Source organism: Lonchura striata, chromosome 1 (assembly GCF_046129695.1).
Source record: "Lonchura striata isolate bLonStr1 chromosome 1, bLonStr1.mat, whole genome shotgun sequence".
Lineage (NCBI taxonomy): Eukaryota > Metazoa > Chordata > Aves > Passeriformes > Estrildidae > Lonchura > Lonchura striata.
Genome location: NC_134603.1, coordinates 4,464,419 through 4,487,181, shown reverse-complemented (window position 1 = coordinate 4,487,181; position 22,763 = coordinate 4,464,419). Strand labels below are relative to the sequence as shown.

The 22,763-nt window shown below is 49.8% G+C and overlaps 1 protein-coding gene across 3 annotated transcripts in view; it reads right to left on the bottom strand.

The window, feature by feature from the left end:
- Nucleotides 1-18,097: 18,097 nt before the first annotated feature.
- PTP4A3 (protein tyrosine phosphatase 4A3) overlaps nucleotides 18,098-22,763 on the bottom strand; it is a 41,890-nt gene continuing 37,224 nt past the window's right edge. For all 3 annotated transcript variants that reach the window (XM_021547913.3, XM_077781851.1, XM_077781854.1), the window contains exon 6: nucleotides 18,098-22,728. In XM_021547913.3, coding sequence (XP_021403588.1) covers nucleotides 22,611-22,728 — 118 coding nt within the window. In that variant the 3' untranslated portion in view covers nucleotides 18,098-22,610. The remainder of the gene's footprint in view (nucleotides 22,729-22,763) is intronic.

Here is a 22,763-nt window from a genome sequence, read left to right as displayed (position 1 = left end):
TGGACAAGGCTCTGAGTCCAGCTTTGGGGAAGGTTGGTAGCCTTCCAGACCATGGGATTCTGGAATAACAGGAGTAAATATTCTTTCACTTGTGGCAGTGGTTGGAATTTGGGTAGCTGGGTTGGATGAGGGTGGAACAGAGATGTGAACTCTGGTAAGTGACCTGTCTGTGGGCTGGCTGAGAAAAAGTAACCACATCTGTCCCATTCCCTCTGACTTTCTGGGGACAAAAATGTTGATTTAACTTTTTTCCTTAGTCAGAAGTTCTGAGAATAAGGAAATCATGGTATTACCCATTCCATGGAATAAAGGGGAGAGAAAACTCTGTGCAGTATTTACCTCCCATCTGCCTTCATCCTGCTCTCTGTTCCCTTCACCCCTCTTCCCTGAGCTCCTCCTGTGTTCAGAAGTTGCTTATCCTGTCATGCAGGGGATTGACACCACCTGCAAACACATCTGCCTGACTGAAGAGTTCAGCTGGGTCATGGCTGAATTCCCTGAGAACTTCCAGAAGAGAAAGGTGGATGAATTCCCAGTGAGCTCTGTCACCAATTTATGTAGCTTGGATCCATAGCTGCTAAACAATGACTGATCAGGGTTTGTTTGACAGCCACGGCCTAAACCTTTGCACATGTTAATGTTAGGACATATTTTGGTTCTGGTGCAGAATTCCCCTGGGATCAGACTGTGCTTGCGGGGGCAAGTGGGGGATGGAAATTTTTACTGGCTGTGACCTGGGTTTTTAAACATGGCAGTGTAGTGCCATGGTAGGTAATTATTACTGAAGTAGCAATGGCAGATGTCATGTCCCTGTGAGGTCAGACTGCTTTCCTCAACCCTGACACCTTCCCCCTGCTCCTCCCCAGAGCCTTCCTTCACCTCTGCACAGAAGGGTGACCAGGCTCCCATCTGAACAGGTAAAATCACATTCACAGTCTTGTTCAGGTAGAAATAATTACTAAAAAATGCTGGACAGAGATGGGCCAAGCTGGGAAGTTACATCTTTCAACCAACTTTCAGCCTGTGCTTCCCCAGTGTGATAACAGGGCCAGTCCCCTCTTGCTGGCTGCTGTTTTTCAGACCAGCATGTCAGAGATCTGTGCACAAACAGCTCAGTTTTCCAGAGAATGTCTTGACAGGTCTGTTTTGTGTCCAGCTCTGCTCATCATGCTGTTTTTTGTCCATGCAGGTGTTTTTGTCCACGCAGCCCACAGCCCTGCTCGTGCTGCATCCCAAACCAAGCCAAAATATTGGCAGGAGATGAGGTACAGAGCTCGTGGCCTGAGCTCTGCCTCCCATCCTTTGGGTTGCAGGGCTGTGATCCCACCTGGGCAGAGATCAGATGGCACGTGCAGGGTCTGTCCTGTCACCCTGCCAGCACTTCCCATCCAAGAATGAGCTTTGCAAATCCAATTGCTCTTTACTGAGCAGCTCCCTGGCAGATTCTGGGAGCACTGGGAACATACATCAGGGTGGTAAAAATGCTGGTGGCCAGGCAGACTGGGATGGCTGCAATCTCCCTCTGAGAGTGGGCCCTTGGGAGCTGCTGGAGGGGAGCCCCAAAAAACTCAGAGACTGCAAAATCTGCTTAACATCACTGCAAAGTCAGTGCTGCAGCATGTGGGGGATCAGGGATGTGCATTTATCAGGGTTCTGTGCAAGCTGCTTTTAACCCACTGGGGTGGGAATACCTACATGTCTATTTGGGTTAGGGTGGCCATGGCCTGACAAGAACTCAAGGAGCATTTGGACAATGTTCTCAGGTACATGGTGGGGTTCTGGGGACTGTCCCACGCAGGGTCAGGAGCTGGACTTGATGATCCTTGTGTATCCCTTCCAGCTCAGGATATTCCATGATTCTGATTCTACTGGGCCAGTGGACAGGACAGTTTCAGGCTCATGCTGCTCAGCCCTGACCTTGCTTTTGACAGCTTCCATCCCCCTCTGCTCTGACCCCTCATATCCACACATGCTTTAATCCCTGTAAACATTTCCTTGTCCTGAACACAGTGAAGGCTGTTTTCTCTTCTGTTCCCCGCAGGATAATGGCAATACAGCAGTGAATTCCTACGGGAGCACACCTTAGCAGGGAACATTGCAGTGGGACACCTGCCTGGCTCAGGGATTTCAGCAGGCATCAGCTCTTAACACACAAAACCCCCCAAACCGAACAATCCAGGGAGACAATCCAGAGTTCGCCTTTTCAGGGATGAAGCTGGAAATGGGCTGGCGTCGCCATCTGGTGCAAGTTCCCAGAATTAACCGAGCAGCTCCAGCATGGAAATACCTGCCTGGGGTTGAACCAGAACAAGGGTGGCAGTGCTGGTCCCACACCAGCACTGCTGCACTGAACGGCTTAAGGAGCATCCTCAGCATTTTCAGCCTGATTCTCCCCTCAGAAATATTTGGGGCATCAAAGAGCAAGCTGATGAGTGCTGGGATAGAGGAAAGAAAGAAAAGTAATGGGCAGTGGAGGCTGGATCCTTGTTTTTCATAGGGAGCATCTGAGTATATGGGGGTTGCTAAAAGTTTTCTAATTTAAGATAAACAATATTTTATATTTAAGATGGAGAGCTGAGATCACACCAGAAAAAAAAAAAAAAAAAAACCAACAAAAAAACAAACAGTTTTCTTTTCTAGTTGTAGGGGCAAATAACTACAGAAGTTGCTGTATAATATAACTGAGTAGCCAAATAGCCAAATTTTATTTTCTTCAGTCTCAGTGTTTTCATCTGCTTTTTTTCTGTCTAAGGAGAAAGCAAAACTGTGTTCACAGGCACCACCAACACAGCTCAGCTGAAATAAGGATCTGGGCTCTGTGCGTGTCACAGCACAAAGTTAAAAGCAAATGTTTGGCACTAGCCTTATTCAAATAAAAATAGTTTATTTGAGTTTTCTGGGAAGAAAAACAAACAAAAAATTTGAATTATTTGAGCAAAACCACAGCTTTTTCTCACAGCAAAACTTGATTTTGCATAACTTGCCTTTCCTGCTGAGCAATTGTTCCTGCAGACAATCCCCACAGCCCTTTCAGAAAGGCAGGGGATCACCAGCTGGCATCTTCTGGGCTGTATGTTGTCAATTAGTTCAAACCAATTAGGCAATTATTGGGCGTTACTAAACTGGAGTTCATTTCAACAAATTGGAAACAGCTGAGGAATTTGGCATCAAAAAAGCAAATCCGAAGGATTTCCTAAACCAGGTACTTCCCTCTCTGCATTCCCTTTCAGAAAACTTACCTGTGATGTTGCCCTTGGCCTTGTGGTAGTGAAAGAATATCATCACCTTCCTAGGCAGGAGATCACAGAGGCGTGACTTCATCACAGAATGAGGCAGAAAAGTCTGTCCTGAATCCTCTCTGGAAGGGTGGGTCACTTGTCCAGATTGCTCCAGCAGGGTGCAAAGCCAGCCAGATAATTTGAGGAGTAGACTGGGATCTTAATGATGGGCACCCATCTGGACATTGATCTAAGAATATTTTCCCTCTAAAATGTTCCCTTCCCTCATGTGGTATTCTTTCCAAACAGGAGCTGGAGCAATAAAAACAAGAAAAGAGACTTGGAAATGAGCTTATCCCTAACTTTTCAGTGCAAGGCACTAAATGGCATAAGTTTTTTCCAAGTTTCTGGGGGTTTACAGAGAATTAAGAAGTTGCCTAAACATCTGGTACTGTTCAAAATACTTCAGGGTACCCTACAGATATTTATGGAAGGCCACTACACCCTTCAGACACCCATATCCTCTTGTGACAGCTGGAGGTTGATGGGAACACCACGTCTGGTCTGAAAAACCTGTGTTAGGACACTAAATTGCACCCTTAGCATAAAGTAAAGCCCATGTAGACAATTCCATAGCCAGTCCAAGGATATTGAGTTGGAAGGGACCCACAAGGATCCTTGAGTCCAGCTCCTGGCCCCGCACAGGACAGTTCCAACAATCACACCATGAATCCTCAATCCAACCCTCTTCAGCTCTGTGCACTCCTGGCACCTCATGTTGTGCTGGACTTGGTCTGGACCTGGGAAGGTGCAGAGTTGTTCTGGTGGGACTGGAGAAGAAAGCAGCCAAAAAGAAGTTCTGGGTTTGTGCCAGATCGCTGTAAGGAGCGACCTAAAATGCAGGGGAGGTTGAGCTGGAGCAGCAGACAAGCACATGGCTGTTTCCCAGCACTGACTTTGCCCAGGGTCTTCAAATGACCATATTTTAATCCTACAAGATCCCAAACATCCTCACCTTCCTTCTGATCAGGTGAGAAGTAATTGCTGAGATTTATTTGAACTGAAGTTCACAGCGGCAGATGTTGGTGACCCTCTGTACTGAACATCTTGTTTCAGGAAAAAGCCCAATCCTGGTGGATCCAATAACCTGGTCTGGAACAGGGTTCTTCACCATTCCATGACACACTGGGTGGCAAAATGTCTGTTGAATGCAGTGGCAAGGATTTGAATGGTTGTGAAGAGGGATTTTTTCAAAAGCATACAGCGAGAGTACAAGGGGAGAGGCTTTAGGCTGAAGGAGGGTAGATTTAGACTAGGTATGATGGAGAAATTCTTCCATGAGGGTGGCGAGGCCCTGGAATTGGCTGTCAAGAGAAACTGTGGATCCCCTATCCCTGGAAGTGTTCAAGGCCAGGTTGGATAGGGCTCGGAGCAACCTGGGATGGTGGGAGCTGTCCCTGCCCATGGCAGGGGCTGCAACAAGATGATTTTTCATGTTTCCCACCCCAAAATATTCTGTGATTACACAAAGGATTTGATCAAATGAATATGTGGTTGGAGACAGAAACCTGTGTCTGGTCCCAGTGTATTCATTTTCAAGGGGGAATCACTGGGGAAAAAGCTGTGAAGGTCCATAGTGAAACAGGCCACTAAATATACTCCAGCACAAAGCTGACAGCAGCTAGGGCCACATGTGATATGCCTCTGGAATCCTAGCAGGGTTGATTTATCTTGGTGTTAGGCCTAATATACTTAAAAGCCCTTTATAAATAACCCAGGACCTTTTGCACTTGCTGTTTTACAGACTTGCTTTGTTTATTTGACTGGTTGAGCTGGGCTTGTAATTTTTAATGAAAATAAACTCCTTGTCAAGGACCTTTTCCTTTTGGGACCGTCCAAAGGACACATAGAACAATTCTGTGCTTCTTCCCTGCTTTCCAGCAGTCCCATTAGTTTTTATCTCTTTGGCTTATGGAAGGCAAGGCATGGGGAAAAGGGGCTCATTAACTGAACCCCAGTGAGTTGTGTTTCTTTGGGCCCTCAAAGCAGAATCATAAAAATCTTAGAATCACAAAAAGGTTTGGGTTGGAAGGGACATTAAAGAACATCTAGTTCCCTGCCCTGGGCAGAGACACCTTCCAGTATTCCAGGTTGCTCCAAGCCACATCCAGCCTGGCCTTGAACACTCCCAGGGATGGGACATCCACAGCTTTTCTGAGCAAGGAGTCTTCTCATTTTGGGTTTGGTTTTTCTGAGGGGTAGACACTCAACATACAAGCAGAGCTCAAGTTCACCCTGAAGGATCAAGAGGAATCTGCAGAGGAGGGTGGGTGAGAGGCCGACAGGTGACCTTGGTCATGGTTTGGAAAGGGGGTAGGAGGGTAAATCCCATCTGTTCCTTTTCCTAATATCCAGCCTAAACCTCCCCTGACACAGCTCCAGCCATTCCCTCAGGTCATGTCACTGGTCACCAGAAGGAAGGAATCAACTGATAGGAGGAACTATATTTGCTACATCTTCATTTATCACTGATTTTTCTCTTCTGCCCTCTGAACTTCAGGTATTCTCCATCTGGGATGAGTCGGTTCATTTTTTGCTATAGAGCTGTTTCTCCCCTGTGCTTTGCTTATCTCTGGCACCAGCATTTTTATTCTAACAGATCCCCGGGATCAGCAGAGGGAGTGCAAGAGCAAGGAAAAGAGAAATGCACACACGGATTGCGAGGGGGTTTGATCTGAGTGCTCCATGAGCCTGGCTCAGGGATAGATCAGCCCTCTGGAGAAGAGACCTTCTGGGCACCTGCTGAGCAAATCCTTCTGCATTTTCACACAAAAAAGGGACATCAGATGTTCTCAGTAATCTTTCTTCTCCTTACGCAATGAGAAAATCTCCTGATTACATTACAGCAGCAGTACAAAAAAGGAAATCAAGTAAGTGTGAACTTAGGATCCAGGTTGAAAGATTTTCATCCAGGTAGTTTAGAAATCAACAGCATTCACACACAAACACACACAGAAAAAAAGGAGAAACTTGGGAAAATCACCTAGTCAGCTACTATTTCACCATTTCAGAGAGAACAAAGGGGATGAAGGGCTTTGTGCTAGTCAGCAACATGACTCGGTGACCCTTGGTTTGGCAATGACAAATGTTGTCTTTGTTATCCAAAAAATCCAAGGTCCTCACATCTAGCACGTTTCACGAGGTTGCATTTAAGCGCCACGGAGGCCAAGGAGATTTGAGCACACAGCTGAGAGTGTTCTGCTGAACCACAGCCCCAGCCTGTAAATATTTGTTAACTTATCCCAAGAGCACAGGGAACACAAATCTTACAGATCCAACGAGTGCTGGTGTAGCAGTCAAGGCACTTGACCCTTCTTCCTCTCATTTAACAAAACCAGAAAAAAAGTAGTACTTCACTATTCAAATATCTGCCCTTCATTAATCTTTCCCAGTAATTATTAGCCCAATAAGCAAGCACATCATATAGCTACTTATAAGCACAAGGCATTATTGCCCATTCCATTTGCACTGGAAAAAAAAAGAAAAAAAAATAAAAATAATCTCCCCAGAGCATTCAAAGAGTGTAATTAAGATAAACCCCCCCACCCAAAAAAAAAAAAAAAAAAAAAATTTCAAAGGCTTTCTCTCACATCTATCTGCCTCACTGTGTGATGGGGCCATTTTTTCAGTGTCAACTCCCCAAATAATGAGACAATAGTAATGAGTACAAATGACCTAAAGCAGAAAAAAACCTGAGCCAACACTCATGAGGTATCTCAGAGGTTTCAGCTCTCAGATGTTGGCATCATGAGGATCTAGACCCACCTGTCAGCTGAAAGGGTGCTTAGATATTTTGCTGAATGTGGGGTGCACCCAGCCTATGCTGTCTGATCCTGGGCTGGGGAAGCCTCTTTCAGTACATTCCTACTGAGAAGTGCCCAGCAGGAGACAACTCCTAACTCCCTGTCCTCTGCACTCCTGAGGAGCTGGGAACACTGAATGTCCAATGTGAGGTGTGTGGCTTTAGTAAAAGGAAATTGTTCTCAAGATGCTGTTGTTCTCCTTTTGGAGAACCTCTGGAAGAGCACTCTCCCTGTACACCCTCCCAGGACCACTGCTCTGGAGACTGTTGGGCTTCTTAAAAGCCAGGATCCAGAAGCAATTTCTTGGGCTGGCTCTGAGAGAGTCCATTCAAGAAGGGTTGAGTGCAGCTGCTCCAAGCAGTGAAGTTATTTAATGAAAATCTCCTGTAACCATTGTGGCAGAAACGTCCCTTGCTGTGCACAGGATCTGCCCACCAGCCCTAGGCAATCTGCTCCCTCCAGGCTGCAGAAAATCTTTCTGTGGGCAGTCCTGTGCCCACAGAAGTTTTTTACCCTCGTGCATGGCACCATCTGGAACAATCCTGGGGCTGTTTTTCTGACACCAGCTGGTTTTCCAGCACCAGTTTGCTGTGAGTGGCTGCAATTCTCCCAGAGCCTGGAGCAGCGGGGGAGACAAACTGAAGAAAATTCATTGCAAACCTGCTGTGGGTGCTACAGCAGAAAGCTGAGAGCTCTGGAGTGTCAGGGGCTGGAAAAGGCCTTGGCCAACCTGATGGGAGCCTGTGGAGTTTCTTGGTTTCATTTTTAGATGTGTCTTCCTTCTCTGATGTCCCAGAGCTGTGGTGCTGGAGGTTTGGTTAACCACACTGGGGGCATCCACCTGGGCCAGGAAGGCAGGAGATGTGGAGGAGCCTTGTGACATTCCAGTGTCCAGGTGATCAGCCATGGCCCATCCCTGACACCCTCAAGCCACGTGAGCTGTTATTCCCATTCTGAGGGCCAGACCTGTTTTACCACTCCCACATTTCCTGACAGCACAGGATGGTGGAGGCTGTCAACAATGAGGTTTGATGTGTTTGATTGGCCTGCAGTTAATTATATAATATTTCTTTATAAAGAACCTCATGAAAGAGAGCTGCCAGCATGGCTGATGCACTTGTCATTCACATGGCCTGCCTGGGGGATGGCCAGGTTAGACTTGTTCAAGTGTTTTAGGCTTGGCTCAGGAACAGTCCACTCCAGCTGGAATTACAAAGACCTGCTCCCAGGTGTTCTCTTTTGTTCTATTTATTCTGTTTTATCCTATTTAGCCTTTTATTTTCCCCTGCTGTTTTCTCCAGGGAGCTTAGTGGGGAGGAAAGAAGTGAATTTGCATTGAATTACATGAATTACATCCCTCCTGCTTCCTTCCCTTCTCTAAGACAACGGAGTTTGCCTTAGGACCCTTCCCTGGTTGTCCCATGTGGGGAAGCCCAGGGTGGGATGGTGCTGTAGGGCTCCTCAAGAGGTCACTGATGCCCCACATGTGGCTGGGCCAAGGCTGGGCTGGGCTGAGACCAGCTGGGCCTGCAGCTCTCCCACCCCAGCCCCATGTGCCAGCCAACCCCACTGTTCTTCTGCCTACCACAGACAAGTGAAGCTGTTCTCCAGAAATGAGCCAGGCTGCTCCAAAAGAGGAGAATTGATGTACCAGCAGATCAGTGGTTGTTTGAGGCTGCACCTCAAGCCTCCAGCCTTCTCTGTCTCTGCATCTATCTCATCTTCTGCCTCATCCTCCAACCCACAGTGGTGTTTTCCTCCCCAGACTGGTGGCAGGGTCTGAGATGCCTCCAGAAGGAAATAGGTGCTCCCAAATGTAACTGAGCATCATCATGAGGCCACATCCTACAGCTCCTCCTTCCCAATCCAGCTTGTATCCCACCCTGACTTAACTCCAAACCTGAGGCTTCCCCCTTCCTACATCCTCCCTCACTTTTTATTACGGACAAGTCTGGTGTGATGGAAAACACACCATAAACCAAAGCACAGCTGTACAAGGCTGTGCAGAGACTCCACAGTGAGGTGCCCCCTTTCTTTTCAGGGGTCAGAGCTGAGAAATGGTCATGAGCCCATTTTTTCCTCAGGAGAGGATGAATCCACAGCTTGTGCACCCTGCACAGCAGCAGGGCTGGGCTCAGAGCAGTTTGTGTAGGTCTGCAGAGAGGACATTGTTCTCCATCACCCCTGGGGCTGATGGTCCCCAAAAACATGACAGGCCAGTGATGGTTTATGGTGTCCCCAAAGTGACAGTGACAGAGAGAGGGGTTGCAAGACCCCAGGGAAGGCTTTGAAAGCCCAGAAGGGATGCTCTTGGCACAGCAAAGTGCTTTAACACCACAGCCTAGCTTTCAATCCTTGTTTTCCTAAAGAAGCAAGATTATGTGAGTAATCCAGGCTGTTTCTACCCAAATGATGCTAAGTAGAAGAGCCCTCAAGGAGATTTTATTCCCTCCAGATTTGTAGGGGAAAAGCAGCCCCTGGCCTTGGGATTGTGGCACTGAGGAGCCCCTCCCTGTGCTTGGAATGATGGAGGACAGAGAATCACTGGTGCAAAAATGGGCTGAGCTGTGCCTCTCCACCCTGAAGGATGTGTCTGAGGGACACGGTGCCATCCAGAGGAACCTGGACAAGCTTGGGAAGTGGGCCATGGGAATCTCATGAGGTTCAACAAAGCCAAGTTCTGTGGCTGCACCTGGGCCAGGGCAATGCCTGTTATCAATCCAGGTACAAGACAGACCTCTTGAAATAGGTCTAGAGGAGGGCCATGAAAAAGATCAGAGGGCTGGAGCGTCTCTGCTCTGGAGACAGCCTAGGACAGTTGGGGCTGTTCAGCCTGGAGATGAGAAGGCTCCAGGAAGATCTTTTCAGTGCCCAAAAGGGGCATATAAGAAAGATGAGAACAGATTTTTTAGCAGGGTCTGTAGAGATGATTCAAGGGGCAGTGGCCTTAAACTGAAAGACGGTCAATTCAGATTTGATATTAGAAAAAGTCTTTTACAGTGAGGGTACTGTAACACCAGCACAGGTTGCCCAGAGAGCTGGTGGATGCCCCACTCTTGGAAACATTCAGGACCAGGTTGGATGGGGCCCTGATCAACCTGGTTTAGTGGGGTCTGGACTAGAGGACCTTTTAAGGTCCCTTCCAACCCAAACCCTTTTATGATTCAATGATCCATGGAAGCCCCTCTATCACTTGCCTCTACCCAGCCTCCATGCAGACATCCTCATCCATGGCCCATGGGATTTTAAAGCCCCTTCCTGTCTCCTGTGCCAGGTTGGATCAAGGCTTGTGGAGGGGTGGATGTTGGGCATCACCTCTCTTGGCTGTTCACAGCAGAACACTGACTTCCATAAATCCTATTTGCAACTGCAACAGCCTGTTTTTCAGGAGGGGACAGTGACACTGGAGTAAACCATGAGACCAGGTGGTTTTTCACCCAAGCTGTCTCTCAAACCAAAGCGGTGCTCCAGGCTTGTAAGCTGGCACTGAAATCTGTCCTGGACAACGTGGTTGAACCTCTCCATGGACTCATGGTGTCTTCTCATGGAGGCCTCATGGAGACCTCATGGCATCTCCTGTCACCTTCAGCAGGACAGGGAGGCATGGACAACCTCTGCTTCCCAACAGGAGGACACAAAGGAAATGCTCCATTTGTCAGGGCTCATTCCCCATCCGGGGGCGATGGCTTCTGGCCACCAGTAGATGATGGGACCAGGCAAGCCCGGCCATGTGTGCCGGGAGAGGGAGAATTGAAAGGGTAGGACGCTGGGATTCATCCCGCTGGGCTGTCATCTCCCCCTGGATTTATCACCCAGCGCTAACGAGAGGCAGCCGGCGCTGTGTGATGTGGACAAGCCCCGGCTCCGCGCTCGCAGGCGGGGAGGGCAGCGTTTGCCACGTCCTGGCAAAGAGCTCTCGGATGCTCCAGCTCAGCTCGTGTCCTCAGGAGCTCTCAGGATGAGCCGGGGGTGGTGGGGAAATGTGAAGGGCAGCAGAAGCGAGACAGGCTGTGCTGGGGCAAGCACAGCCCTGAGCCAAGCTTTTCTTCTGGCAGCCGGCTCCAGGCATTCACAGGGGATTATCTTTTCTTTCTTCTCTCTCTTTTTTTTTTTCTTTTTTTTTTTTTTTTTGTCTTGTATGGGCCCTGGAGGGAAGCAGAATATTTAAACCTGACGTGTCCCCTCTGGTCTGTCTAACGTTGCCAACCCCGCAAGGCTGCGGATGCTTTTCCGCCTTCGCTCAGTGCTCCACCTGCCAGGAACTGCGGATCCCACCTTCCACTGAGCCAACCCCCAGGTCCTCCTTGGATCGAGGAAGAGGAAGCCACCCACACCACCCCGAGAATCCCCCCATTGTCTTCCTCACTCCTGGGAAGCCCCAGTGACACAGCCAGGGCTTCGACTGAGCCCCAGCAGGGAGGGCAGGAATCTCGGGCAGGATGCAAGGAGCGGGAAGGACCCGCAGCGCAGGCTTGGTTTGGCAGCCCCGTTCAGACAATAAAAGGTCAGGCTGCAGAGAAGCTTGTTTTGTTGAATTTTTTTTTTTTTTTTTTTAAATTTCCCTGGCTTTTGTTCAAGGCTGTGTCCTTAAGGACGGGGATTCTCTACGCCGGTGGCAGGCTGAGAGCACGGGTGGGCGGCTGGGGCTTTGTCTGGCGGGGTTTTCAGTGTGCAAATGATTTTGCTGGAGCAGCAGCTGCGAGAGGAGGAGGCTGAGCTGGGTGTGAGCTCAGGGAGAGGTGAAACTCTGCATCAGGATTTGGTTTGGTTCAATATCTGAAGTATCTTCTTTTTCACACTGAAGTTTTAGAGGTTTTCAGGGGACCCAGAAGATCAGGGATTGAAGAACATGCTATGAAGTAAGATGCATATGTGGAATAAAATGAGGGCAAACAGCCCCAAGCAGAGCCTGAGATGAGGCAACAGGAGGGTCTGTATGGAAATGGTCATGCAGGGTTTGAGAGCGTGCTTCAGGGGTCTCAGCAGATCAGCTGCTTCACCTTTTGATTTTGGGGTAGGATTTGATGTTTATGGGATGCTGCTGCTGCTTCCTAATGCTTTCATGGCAGGATTCCTAAAGCTGTGCATCCTAAAGCTCTGCACCCTACACTGAACCACCGTCCCTGGAAGTGTTCAAAAGACACTGAGATGTGGCCCTTGGGGACACTGTTTAGTGGTGAACACAGTGATGTTGGGTTAATGGTTGGACTCAGTGATCTTAGAGGGTTTTTTTTCAACCTGAATAATTCTATGATTCTAAAATCACACCCAGCTTGATTCCTGCTGTCCCACAGCCCAAGGGTCAAAGACCACAGCACTCTGCTGTCACACACAAAGAGGTTTGCAGGGTCACTGGGGCTGTGCCTCTCCTCCAGCTCAGGGAGGTGAGCTCAGGCCTCACCTGGTGTATCCTGCCAGGCTCCCCACAACCATCTCCTCTCCTTGGCCACTGTGCAAAGAGACACAATGAACCCTCATGAGTTTAGAGCCATAATATCTGTCTTCTATCTGAGTTTCATACAAACTTCAGGACTAAGTAAGGAAACCGGTTTTTGGGTGTAGAACAGCTGCCTCAGGCTCAACCCAAGCAAGCCTGGAGCTCAGATCCTTGGAAGATGCAAAGGCCTTGATGCATGGGCCAACATCTTCTCCTGGTCTCTGGTACCAGTGCTAACGTGGTGCTGAGCCTCAGGAGCCTGCTGAGCAGCAAAACTGCCTTTGTGGGCCAGACATGTCTAGGGGTGATGTCAGGCTAGTAATAACAACAGGCTGATTGTTAATAAAACAGTCTGATCTAGAATCTGATTCATCAAAGCATAAATAACAAAAATATAAAAAATGCCAGTCAACATGGTTTTCTGGAACAGGGGTCTTGTTGTACCAGCTTGATGCCATTATTTTAGATCATAAGGTTGGCCTATAAACATAACTGTGTATTCAACATGCTTGTAAAATATTAGATTTGTACAGTGTGGTGTTCCAGTGGGGGGAAAAGCGCTGCACATCAGTAGAGCACGTGTTAAATGAGCTAAGAGTTGGCTGTCTGACAGATCTCAAAAAGTGGTGATCAGTGGGCAATCACCAGGGCCTGGATCTGTTTCTTCAGTGTAAAATCCTTGGCCCAAAGCTGTGAAGCCTCTTTCTCTAGTGAGCTGGAAATAAATGTGGAATTGCCCCTGAAGAAGATGCGAGGGGAGAAAAATTGGGTAGAAAATGGACAAACACCCACAGGGACTGGTTAATCCCTCTTAGTATGAAACCATTTCACAGAATCATAGAATCATTAAGGTTGGAAAATACTTCTAAGTGCATCAAGTCCAGCCATTAACTCAGAACCACCATATTCACCACTCAACTGTGTTTCCAAGTGCCACATCTACATACCTTTTAAATAGCTCCAGGGATGGTGACCCCTCAGCTTCCCTGGCTGGCCTGTTCCAGTGCTTGATCACCCTTTCTGAAAATAAATTTATACTGTTATCCAATCAAAACCTCTCCAGGTACAACTTGAGGCCATTTCCTCTTGTCATTTGTAACTTGGGAGAAGAGACCAGCCCTCACCTGGCTACAACCTCCTCCTTTCCTCCAGGCTTCAGCTCCCTCAGCCACCTCATCAAAGTTGTTCTTCAGACCCTCCCTCAGCTCCACCACCCTTTTCTGGACAGGACATGCTTTGGCACCTGCATTTCCACACAGACTTCAGTCCATCCAACTGGAAAGGACCCCAGTGGTGGATTCAGGGATCAAAATGTGAGACGCCCCAGCTCAGCCTCTTCAGGACATGGTGGATCATGTGGCAACAGCTGATGGAGACAGAGACATCTCACTGTAGGGCTTTGAGTGCGGTAAAACTGCATCGCGTGATAGAAACACTCTCAAGAGAAAACAGAAGACAGGTTGAGTTATGTGTGCATGTAAGGAAGTGATTTAACTGCTTTAGATGAGTCTAGAATCCACATCTGAGGAGCTGTGGATGTTGGAATCCTCTGACAAACTGTAGATGCCCCATTCCTGGAAGTGTTCAAGGCCAGGTTAGACTAGATTGGAGCAACCTGGGATAGTGGAAGGTGTCCCTGCCCATGGCAGGGAGTTGGAATTGGGTGATCTTTGAGACCCCTTCCATCTCAAATCATTCTGTGATCCTTTGAAACTGAGTACAATCACACTTTAGAGAGGATACAGAGTTGTCTGTGGGGGGAGCAGCCAGTCTGGACATAATTCCCTCTGCAGCCATGGACATTTTAACCACAACAGATGGAGCTGGAGGAGACAGGTGCAGTGTCAGGGGAAGGTACATACCCCAAGGGGACTATCTCTCTGATATCTCCTTCAGTGACCCAGTTTTACACCCTATGAGCTATAAGATACCCTTTTCTTCTCTGGGATCTTCATAGGACTACAGAATGATTCAGGCTGGAAGGAGGTCTCCTGCTCAAAGCAAGGCAGTTATGGGGGTCAGCCCAGTTCCTTACAGCTTTACCGTGAAATATTCCCAGAATGGAGACTGGAGAGAACAAACTGAGGAGCTTCAAACAGGACTAGACTTCTCTTCCCAGGTGTGTCACTTGGCTGCAGCTGGGGCAGTCACAGTCGTGCCTCTCTGAGTTACCCAGCTGCATTGTCTCACCCCACCTGGCAGATTTGGGACACAGACAGAGCCACAAGATGGCATTTGGCAGCTCCAGGTGAGTTCTCACGATAAGCCCTTTATCACAGCCCTTGTTTTGAGTGCTGAGCACCCATCCACGAAAACCAAGTGCCCCAAACTGGGCCCCCAAAAACCAGCCTGGCCGTCCTTGCCTGTCACCCACGGCTGCCTGCAAAACGAGGCGGCGTTGTTTGCTTTAAAGATCAAAGCTCATTTCAATGCATTGCTTCTCCCTGTCTCCACCTGATATCCAGACAAGATGCCCTGGCTTAGGTGAGTCAGCCCCGGCTGAAGTCAGCCGCGTTATCTCTGCGGGGCGGAGGCAGCTCCCGCCCGCTCCTGCTGACCCGCCGCGGTCTCCGATCCCGCCGCCCCCGGCCTGGGACCGAGCCCGGCTGGGCCGTGGCTCGTCCCTGGAGGCTGCCCGGCTGCTGTGGGCGAGCAGCGCTGCCTCCCCTGCTCTGCGAGCCCCGCGGGAGGTGTTGCAGCAGAAGCCAGCACCTGCAGCCAGGGAAGGGCATTTTTCATTTTTTTCACCGCCACTGCTTCTGCACAGAGCTCCCCGGCTGCGTGCGGCACATTCAGCTCTCCAGTGGGATGCGGGAGAGGCTGGCAGCTGAGAGTTTTCTTTTTTCTTTTTTTTTTTTTTAAACGATGAGCTGACAAAGGTCCGGGTGGCTGTTTGGCAGTCACGCTTTTCTCCTCGGTTGCTGACGCCGACAGCGAGTGACTCAGCCCTTCACAAGCTCCCTGCAAGCCTCTTCTCCTGCCACTCAAATGTTCTTTGTCTCTCGTAAATTCTGCCCCGAGGTCCTGCCCAGCGAGTGGCTCAGACAGGGCAGCGCTGCTCCTTGCTGCGGTCATGGCGTGGAGCAGGGATTTGCAGGATTCCCGTTCTGAACCATTGGGGTTGTTGTGTAAGCCTGGGCAAAGAGTTTCTCCTTCCCCTCCTTGTTCTGCTTCCCATGGAAAGCTCCCGGGCAAAACCCACCCCTGGTGATCCACGTTCCTGTACTTTGCCAAGCAGTGCCTAATTCTCCACTTGACTTTTCAGCTATATTTGTTGCAAACATTTTCATTTTCTTTCCAACCCAAGAGCTGCCCTACATTTTCATCCCTACCAGCATGGGAGTTTCCAGATAGTGCAGTGCAAGCAGGGCAGCACCTCCCACCTTCCAGTGCCGTGTGCCCAGACCCACGGGGCCTGCCAGGTCCTGGGGGAGGTGAGACCTTTGCCCCTGCATGGCTGATGGTTCAAGACTCCTGGGCACAGAGGGAAGTGGGGAGAACCTTTCAGGCAGCAGGATGGCCTCAGGTGGAGGTGTTGTGAAAGGGCTGATCCCAAGCAGGCAGATGGGATCTGTGATGAGAGCTGTGCAGTGCCTGGGAAGAGCCAGTGTTGGCCATGGCAGCCAGCAGCAGTCCAAAATAATCAAAGGAAGGTTTCATCATGGTTCAGAATGTACCAAGACAGCCCTCAGAAAACATTTTTTAATCCAGTCTTATGAGGCTGGTCTGGACTTTTCAGAAGACCCTGCAGCCTTTGCCTCCTTGCTCTGTGGAGACCTGGCTTGCTGAGGTGGGGTAGGAACATGGACAGGGAGAGCTGTGAGCCATGGCTCATCTCCCAAAGCTTTGGGGTCTCCAGCATGGATGTGTCTGTGTGAGCTGAGAGTTCTGGAGGTCCCTCTGTGGTGGTGGAGCTCCCAAAGGAATGTTCATGACAGTCTGAGATGAGTCCCTCCTCAATCTGTGGTGCCATCCCTTGATCTCTGATGACTGGAAAGGGAGTCAGGGATGAAGCTAAGCTAAGCACCTTGAAGTGTGGGGTGGAGAGGGAGTTTCACTGATTTTGTTGTTAGAAGGACTGAAAGCACTGCAATATGTGGCTGTGTACCTTGCAGGTACCAACATCCTCTGCTGAGAACAGTGTAAGGCACTGTGGACCATGGCACCAGTTGGGAAGAGATCCAAGAATTATAGAAATGTTTGAATTGGAAGGGTTCTTAGAGATAATCCAGTTCTTCACTATGGGCAGGGACACCCTCCACCAGACCAGGTTGATCCAAGCCCCATCCAAGTTGGCCCTGAGCACTTCCAGGGATGGGGCAGCCACAGCTTCTCTGGGCCGATCCCTGTGAGTGGCCAACTTAGCCTTTCCCAGAACCCCCAATTTAATGAACTTTCATAGTACTCCTCTTAGGGAGGGCAGGGACTTGTGCATGGAGTGGCAGCAGCCTAACATGGAGAGTTGGGATCTGGCCTGCAAAGGGGAGCACGTTTTTGGGTGACGGAGAGCAAGGAGGAATGCAGCAGGTAGGAGACAGCATGTACAGGCAAGAGCGCGGGTGGGTGTTTCTCCAGCACACACGTCCTGTTCAGCAGTCCCCCGGCCCTCCTGCTTGAGCAGAGAGGCGGCAATTAGGCTGATTGAAGGCCCAGTTGCTTCTTGCACAAGGAGGAGGCAGTGCCCCTTGCAGCTGCGGTTCAAAGCCTGCAGGAGATAAGGATCTGCCGTGCCAAGCACTTGGGAAGTGCTGGGGGAATCCAAGGACAGCCCTGGCCACACCATCCTGCTTCACCTCTATCGTCTTCCCAGCTGGCACCTGTTTTAAAAGCCTTCCTGAGCCTAGAGCAGCACAAAGAGAGTTTCCTCCCCACTCTTCCATGCAACCCCACGTAATTACTTGGGAGCTCACACAACTTTGTGTCAGCTTTCCTTGCTTACCAGCCTGTTTATGCAAGCTCCAACTCCTCAGCCTCCATGAAGACTCTGGTCTTTGCCTCCCTTGGTCATGGGGAGCAGAGTTAAAAAACCAACTGATTTCATGAGATCAGGTGAGGTGTGTGTGTAGTGTGTCCTCTGGGTGTATTTCAGGGTGTCTAGTCAAGATGAGGCTCTACTGGATATAAAATCATGGAATGGTTTGGGTTGGAAGGGGCCTTTCAGATCATGGAGTTCCAACTGCCCCACCATGGCCAGGGAAATCTTTCCCTAGATCAGGCTGTTCCAAGCCCCATCCAAGCTGGCCTTAAACACTTCCAGGGATGGGGCAGCCACAGCTTCTCTGGGCAATTTGTGCCAGGGCCACACCACCCTCACAGACAAGAATTTCTTCTTTGTACCTAATCTAAACCCACCCTCTGTCAGTCTGAAGCCATTCCCTGTTGTCCTGTCACTCCAAGGCCTTGCAAATCCTCTCTCCAGTTCTCTTGTAGTACTGGAAGGTGCTCTAAGGTCTTCCTGAAGCTCTCTTCTCTAGCCAGAACAAACTCCCCTGTACACTTCCACCCTTGGCCAGAGCTCAGCTCTGCCTTTGCCTCCCACATCCTGATAATTCCCATTAGCAGCACCAGGCACACAGGGATGTACAAAACAGTGAATGCTTTTTATTTTGCTGCTGGAGTGTAACCACTGTAATTTCATAAAACTCAAGAAACCAAAAAAAAAAGTGATTACCGAAGGCATACATTTTTTTTTCCTTTTTACACAAGACATTAAGTAAACAGACAAGTTTCTTTTTAAAAAGGTTATAAAGTGTCAAGATCCTATACCTCATCTGCATATTCAAAGTGATGCCATCTGATACAAAAAGCATTGGGTACAATAATTTAGCTATGGCTCAGACAAAAAAACAAAAAAAACAAAACAAAAAAAAAAAAAAACAAAAACAACCAAACCCCCCCCCCCCCAAAAAAAAAAAAAAAATCATCTGGGCTTAATCTACACACTACTATGGTTGACCAGGGGGTTAAAAAGGAAAATATGCAGTTCTTTGTTGCACAGAAAGGAACAGCAGGGAAGTGGAGAGTTCATTGGGAGATCATGGTCTGAAGGGAAGCAGTGGAACGCCCCCTCCCCGGGAATGTCTGCAAGAGCCCGGCCCAGGACTCCCCCGTGTGCCAAGAAATCAGCCACATTTGTCTCCCACCAGACAGAATCCCACCCAAACCCACCCGCCAAGCTGCACCTACCCAGCGTGCTGGCAGCAAGTAAGATACAAGACCTTGGAAACTGCATGGAAGTCACGAACCTCCCTGTGCGCTTTCCCACTGGGACTAATAAAAACCAAACAAACCCAACGAAAAAAATAAAAAAGGAAACGACTCCTTCTATTGTGGGTAGAGCCAGACTCTGCTTTCTCGGGAAATCTGTTCCCCATAAACCTCTGAAGCTCCCAGCCCAAGCACCACAGTGTCAGCCTTACTGCGAGACTCGTAATAAAAATTTACAAATGTGAAGTCTTTAAATGTATGCCACCAGAACTTAAATTAAGAGCTGGACATTCGTGATGGCCACATTTCCTGCCTTCCCTCCATCCCACCCCTCCATGTGCTCCATCTGACTGGAAAACAAACAGAAGGGATATCTGAGGGTATATGTGTGCTGTGTGCCACTGGTGAGAGGACACAGCTACAAGTTCCTGCTCAGATTTATTCCCTCACACGAGGCTCAGACATGACTGACACCTGGGTAAAGGCTACAAGCTCTTGGTTTGATAGGTGGGGCACCTGCACTTTGCCATCCCTTGGGTCTCCAACGTTCTTGCACCAATTTGAAGCCTTGTCCCTGCAAATTGTGGTGGCTTTCCATGGGGGGGGTGAGGGGGTGGATAGGGGTGAGAAATTATTAGAACCCAGTTTGAGCCTTTGCTTTGGGAGAAAAGGGCAGGATGAAGTGGCTGGTTTGTAGCCAGAGCCATGGGGGTGTCTGTTCCCTGTGACATCTGCCAGGACTCGACGGAAACAACCAGAGAAGTGACAGCATTGGCAAATACATCACATTTTTAAGGCTCTCTTTTCAGCATCTTGGCATTTGAGGTGAAATGAGGATTACTGTACAAGGAGGGAACCCAAGACCAGCCTGAACCAAGAGCCCTTGGCAGCTTAGGCCTCGTGTTGTCTACTGAGCTTCAACCTTCCCCCTTACCTAAACTGTCTCAAGACTTCTGAGCTCTTCTTTGAGATTTCTAACCCAAATCCCCCTTGGAAGACCCCTCAATTTCCCCAGCCTGTTGCTTCTGTAACCTTCTCTAGGCTGAAACATTGAGGAGCTGGCACCTCAGATGAAGGAGCCCAAGTCCATATAAAAAAATCCCAAATGTTTGGCAGAGAACCAACCCAGAGAAACTTTTGAATTCAGCCCTTCATGCAAAACAGCAGCTCTTGGGCTGCCAAGGAATCCTTTCCATGGAAGCAGCACATTTTAGGGTTAATGGGGAGATATCCATGACAAAAAAAAACTAGGACAATTAAATCAGTATGATTTGGTTTTCTTTTTTGTTTTGTTTTTTTCAGTGACTTATAAACTTAGGAGGATCAAGATGCCACTCTGCCAGCCAGATGCCCTCAGGATTTGGCCACATGGCCAGATCAAGGACTGCTTTTATACCAGAAACTCCCTAATTTTAAGGTGATTGGGTTGATGCTACATAAAGCAAAGCCTGTCCCCTTCATGTTCCCCCCAAGCCAGGCCCCCAAGCTGAGGCCTAAGTGAAGCCTTGCTCAAGAGTGGCCAAAGGAGGCTGAATTCAGATCCCTCTGTCCCCAGCCTGAGTCCGAAGGCATCGTGGCTGAATCCCAGGACCTCTTGCCCTGGGCAATGTTCCAGGTGATGCTGCCATGAGCACGAGTGAGGAAAACTCATCTTGCCAGGACAGAAATGTCTCCAAGCCCATAAAGCAGCAGTTCCCACAAGGAAGGGCATGAGATCAGGAGGTTTCCTGGCTAGCAGGGATTCGGGCTGTCACCACCACGATGCCAAGCCACCTCCTATGTCCCTGGGGAAGAAGCAGCACCTATTTTAGCAGCAGGACAAACCCAAGCAGGAAGGGGATGGTGACCAACCCAGCAGGGTGCTCTAATACAGGGTCAGGCCTTTGTATCAGCCCAATCCACATTATTTCAAATCAACACAGACCCTTTGACCATTGCTGCCTTCTCCATGAGTCATGGGAACCAACAGCCTGGGATAGAGCAGGAGAAACTCAAGGGACTGAGGGCTGTCCCACAATGCTGGACAGGCCCAAAGTGTGTGGTGTGACAACTCCGGGGTCACATGTGGAGGGTCCCCACCTCCCTTACCCAATGGGTGACCTTCCCTGCCCTGCTGTGGGGCTGGCCCCTATCAGGACAGGTGAAGTGGTGCTGGAAACAGCTCCTAACACCTCTGCTGCTCACCCATGTGGTGGCACAAAACTGAAGGTGTCTAACCAGCCTTCCTCACCACCTGTCCCAAGAGATGAATGCCCTGAAGTGAATGTCTCTGGATACCTACATTTTGGAAGGCACACAAACCTTTGGAGACCCAGCTCAGGGTCAACAGGACACTGAGAGTATCTCAAGCTGCTCAGTCTAAATCCCAAGAGGTGGATGATCAGTCCTCCTTGTCCCAACAACTGTGATCCTCTGCAGCTGAGGTGTGAGCAGCAGTGAGTCCTGGAGCATCCCCTGGGCCACATGTATGTCCTGATAGTGATAGTGGACAGCAGCCAGCTGTGACACAGTGCTGGGGATCATTCTGGGGGACCATGGGTCACCTCCCAGGCTCTACTGGGCAGTGACAGGAGAAAGAAAGGCCAGAGGATGTGCGGAAGACAAACAGGGTATTTTTTTAAGGTTTTTTTTCCTTTAATTAGCAAATTTCTTGTTATCCTCATTAAGAGAAAAAAAACACTCCCACACCCCCTATGTGCCCATTGCTCCAGCTGCTGCAAGCGTTCAAAGGCAGAAAGTTGAGAGATGTTTAATGTCCCAGCTCAGGGGCAGCTCTGAGCCCACACCCCTGGGCGTGTGCCAGGCGCCTCGGTACAGATATGGAAAAGGCAGGTGCAAAATTAGGTGATGTGCTCTTGCCAGGAACACCCAAAATCCCACGGGAGAGCTGCAGCCCAGCCCCTTGGCCAGCAAACGCAGTGGTGGTGGAGAACATGGATGTGCCTTGAGAGGCACAGTGTCCCCAGGGCACTGCAGCCAGAACTGGGGTTTGTGCCACAGCTCAGGGCTGGGGACAGGACAGCAGAGAACCCACCACCCCGGGCACTGAAGCTGGAAGCTATACATAAGGGCACCCCACACTTTGGGGGACCCAGTGCTGATCCAGCATCCCAGCAAAGCTGAGTGCCTCAAAGCCCTGCTGTGTCCCCCGAGGTTCCCAGCAGCTCTGCCTTCACTGGAGCAAGTCCCCAGCGAGCCCCATCTGCAGCATCCTGGCTGGCACTGAGACAACAGGGAGGTGGTGAGGAGACAGAGGGGCCAGGAGAAAGGGAATGGTGCTGGGGGTCTTAGCTCAGCCCTTCCCCTGGTCACAAGGGTCACTGAGATAAGAACCCCTGCCACCTCTCCCTGCTATCAACCACCATCCCCCCCCACCCCCCGCAAGGCCACTGTGCCATCCCCACCTCCATCCCTGCTGCTGCAGCCCTTATTTATGGGGAAGAGGTGGGGAAAGGTTTTTCTGGGGTGCTCTGGCCCTTCTGCACCCCATCCCTTCTCAGCTGGCAGAGCCCTGCCTGCATCACCCCAAACCAAGCACCCTTTGCCCACCCCTCCCAGTGCAATGGGAGGGGAAAGGGGGGGAGGAGGATGGTGGTGAGGAACGGTCACAGGAGCTCACTGCCTGCTAACACCAGGAGTCTGAGGGCAGTGCTGCCTTCCCTCCTCAGGGCTGCAGCTGGAGAGAGCAGCCTTTTTTGGGGATCCAGCAAGACGAGTGTGCTGTGAGTGCTGGAACACACTGGAGATGCTCCACGTCCCCAGCCCAGCCCTGGCAGAGGGGTGGCACATGGGGAGCACAGGGCTGGGCCAGAAGGTGAGGAGGGGGTGGGATGTGTGCGAGTGCCCGGGGGTCTGTGCACGGATTTTGGCAAGAGGTCATTGAGGTTACATGATGCAGCATTTGTTCTTGTGGTTATGAGGGTCCTTAAATCGGAGTCTCTGCTTTGGTCGGTATTTTTCCAAGTATGTCAGCTGCTTGCTGTTGATGGCTCCTCTGCGCTTCCTGTGGGGACAGAGAAATGCCAGAACAGTCAGAGG